Source organism: Monopterus albus, unplaced genomic scaffold (genome assembly GCF_001952655.1).
Source record: "Monopterus albus unplaced genomic scaffold, M_albus_1.0 scaffold9.1, whole genome shotgun sequence".
NCBI classification, from domain to species: Eukaryota; Metazoa; Chordata; class Actinopteri; order Synbranchiformes; family Synbranchidae; genus Monopterus; species Monopterus albus.
This window is the reverse complement of record NW_018127889.1, coordinates 247369-250817: the sequence shown is the minus strand read 5'-3', so window position 1 is coordinate 250817 and position 3449 is coordinate 247369. Positions and strand designations below refer to the sequence as shown.

The 3449-nt window shown below is 40.1% G+C and overlaps 1 protein-coding gene across 1 annotated transcript in view; it reads left to right on the top strand.

Moving 5' to 3' along the window:
• Nucleotides 1–580: 580 nt before the first annotated feature.
• pdia6 (protein disulfide isomerase family A, member 6) overlaps nt 581–3449 on the top strand; it is an 8445-nt gene continuing 5576 nt past the window's right edge. The window contains exons 1-3 of the mRNA XM_020589107.1: nt 581–692; nt 1006–1147; nt 1907–1964. Coding sequence (XP_020444763.1) covers nt 674–692; nt 1006–1147; nt 1907–1964 — 219 coding nt within the window. The 5' untranslated portion in view covers nt 581–673. The remainder of the gene's footprint in view (nt 693–1005; nt 1148–1906; nt 1965–3449) is intronic.

Sequence of the window (3449 nt, the reverse complement as noted above, 5' to 3'; positions counted from 1 at the left end):
ACTCATGCTGTGTGTAATACAGTGTATTGTAATTTATTCTCTATCACTATGAGTATGGACAGATCATGAGACAATGGACCCCTAGGCACTGATATGTAAAAGCCACCTCTTCTTTACACCCGGACTAGAACATACAGAAAACACATAACCAACAGGTGTTTGCATCTCTGTGCAGCCATTTTACATCTCTCCATAGCTGTTCTGTTTCTTTGTGGTTATGTAAGCCCGATCAATGATCAATCCATAAATATGTACCTGATACACTATAGCATTATAACAAATGTACTTAAGGTGCATTACCACCTGCTGGGCTGGAGTGTGGAACAATAGAGCTGAAGAAATAAAAAAAAAAAGGTTCTTAGAACTGCATAAACTACTAAATCCTATCCAAAATACCTATATCTTCCAAATAACTAAAACAGTTTTATATGCTGTTTTACAGTTGCTCCGCTTTACTCCTCCAGCCCCTTCCCGTTTTTTAAGCGTGCCCGGCGCAATCAAAGTACGCGGCGCAAGCTGATTGGCTGAGGCGCAGCGTCGACACCATCGGACCAATCAGCGTGGGCCACGGTGAGATTTTTTTTCCCGATCTACTTTTTTGGAGAGACTCGGGAGCAGCATTCTGTGTGTTGTTAACTGAGGAGGCGAGTGGCGAAAGCGCGCAGCTAAAACAATGAGACCGCTTTTCTTTGGTGAGTAATTCCAGCAGCGGGTTTTTTGCTTATTAAAAAAAAGTATCACCTGTGAATTTGTTAGTGGTAGGTGTGGTTGACTGCGTTTTCGCTGTTAGCTTGATTTGCTAAGTTACGGTACAGAGGCTAGGCTTCCGTGACCGTTTAATCGGTGAACCAATAAACGTTAATTTCACCTTCTATTTCATAAATTTGCACTCATGCTGTATACAAGTAAAACTGGGGTGTTATTTCAGTTCCTACCGTAGCTGAGGTGAGTGCATATTGTTGAGGTTAACGTTGAGTTTTTTTGTATCTTCATTTTGTCTTGCAGGAGTGTTGGGCTGCTCGCTGGTCCTGTCGGTCCAAGCCTTTTACTCTGCTAGTGATGATGTTGTTGAGCTCACCCCCTCCAACTTCAACAGGGAGGTCATCCAGAGTGACAGTCTGTGGCTGGTTGAGTTTTACGCTCCCTGGTGAGTCCTTGCAAATTTGGTGGCCATTGTTAAGTTGCAACTAGTGTCTCCAGATCAACCAAGTATTGGCACAGTGACCATAGTCTTATTACCATCATCTCACATTGACTGCTCGAGGCCACTGGTTGTAAAAGGTTTATGGAAACATCAACTGTAGTTTTGATCTGAACAGACTCTAGAGACTTGTATGCAAAGTTGGCACTTCCTCTTCGGGTTCAGTCACACAGATCTTTTATTTGTATAACACAATCTCATGCCAAATTGATTGAAATGAGTTTACAGAGGGATAACGACACATAGCACAGATGCAGGCAGACATTCATACACTCAATTGCACAAATTAAAGCTAAACAAATTGACTTGAGCTTTGTCTTGAGTAGTCAGAGTTTGTTTGAATTCTAGGGATTTGAAGAAAACGCTGTTCTTGACTTGTGCAATCCGTCAAGTTGAGCAGTTTGGATTGTGTCAGTTCATGGACTAGACCATTGAGCAGTGAACACGTAGCCAGTGGAGATGTGCAAGCCTGAAGTCTCTGTAAATAAAAGGTGTTAAATATTCACTGGATATGTTAATATTGGCTCATTTGACTCATAGGAGTGATGTGTGTGTGATGTTGTGAAGGACTACAAGCTTGTCTCCTGATAAAATGAAATGTTTTAGGACTTGAGTACCAGTTAACTACCATCTTTTTCATCCCCATTGGTTTCTAAGTTAGATTTATTACTCACAGGTCTACATCTCCTCCATTTGCCCCCACAGGTGCGGTCACTGCCAAAGTCTAACTCCAGAATGGAAGAAGGTGGCCACTGCCCTCAAGGTAAACAGAACGCTAGTGGTCAGCATTTATGACAGGGTTCCCACACTTCCTGGAAAACCTGGAATTTTTTGAAACCAAATTGTACAGTGTCTTGCAAAATAACTTTCACATTTTTGCATTTTCCTTTTGCTGAGAGCGAACTGTCAGATATCAGCATGAGCTGGCAGCTGAAATTAGGGCAATGTGTGAGATAAACTTAGAATGGCAAGGGTAGAGGTTTAGGGGCTGCTTTTAATAATGATTTTGTATGCTCTGAATATTCATTGGCTTCTAAATACACCAACATTGATACATGGTAGCTAGTAATGACCGTTACCTTTAAACACATTTAGGATTTATTGCTCCACCAGCTAGTTTTTTAACACAATACATCAGTAATAGAAATGGACATTGCAGGACTAAGCCAGGAGCCTTTCTGACAACTCATGGTAGATGTGAGGGTCAAGTGTAATCTTGAGTTGAATTTGAGTCAGAAATAAGGCTCCTTCTGAAGATAGAAGTCAAATCTTAACTCATCTGTAGGCACTTTGAGGATACCATTGTTTGCAGTGTTTATTACCAATAAACCTACACAAATCCATTTAGAAGTGATAGGACAGAACTCTTCTTGAATGTTGCTGTTTATTATTGTTTACTTTTTGTTGTCAGTCAAATCAGATTTTATATATATTTATTTATTTATTTTTACTTATGCTAGCCTCTAGAGCAGGGGTGTCAAACTCAAATCACACAAGGGCCGAAAATTAAACCAGTTACAGTTGCGAGCCAAATAGGATTAACATTTATTGAACAGTCAAACTGATAATGATTTAACCAGAAATATGAACTTGAACAGACTGCAACAACTTTTGTTACTCAAAATAAATTTGAAAAATTCAATCCAACATTTTTTTCCTCAATAACATCAAGCCAGCATAATTTTTGCTGTAGCTTTTTTGCACATCTCCTGCTACAACTGCAGTTTGTCTTTTAATTCTTTGACAAATTGTTGTTGTTTTTTCTCGGGGGCTAAATTTAGCATACTTGGCTCCATGTTTGGTCTCTCAATGCCAACGCCAGTTCTGTTACATCACCGACACTGCCTCATGACAGAAAAGACAAAGGGTTTTCTCCTTGAAGCAGAAACATACAGTATATTCGCTTTCCCACCTTTTGTTAAATTACCTTCCTTCTGCATCAAACTGTAAACTTCTTGGACATTTTGGGATTAATTGGTATTTCTCATTTCCACTTGTCGGGAAGTTGCTGGTTAAAGGCTGAAGGCTAAACACTGCCATCCAGTGGCGGGATGGCAATACTATATGGGTCCCAAAATTGACGTGCGTTGTGGGAGATGTAGTTTATGGTCGGTGTACATTTTCAATTGGCATAGACTTTTATTTTAAGACAACCATACACATTTTAAGCTTTCGAAGGCCACATAAAATGCATTCAGCCCATGGGCCTTGAGTTTGACACACATGATCTAGGATCAAGTCCCATTTG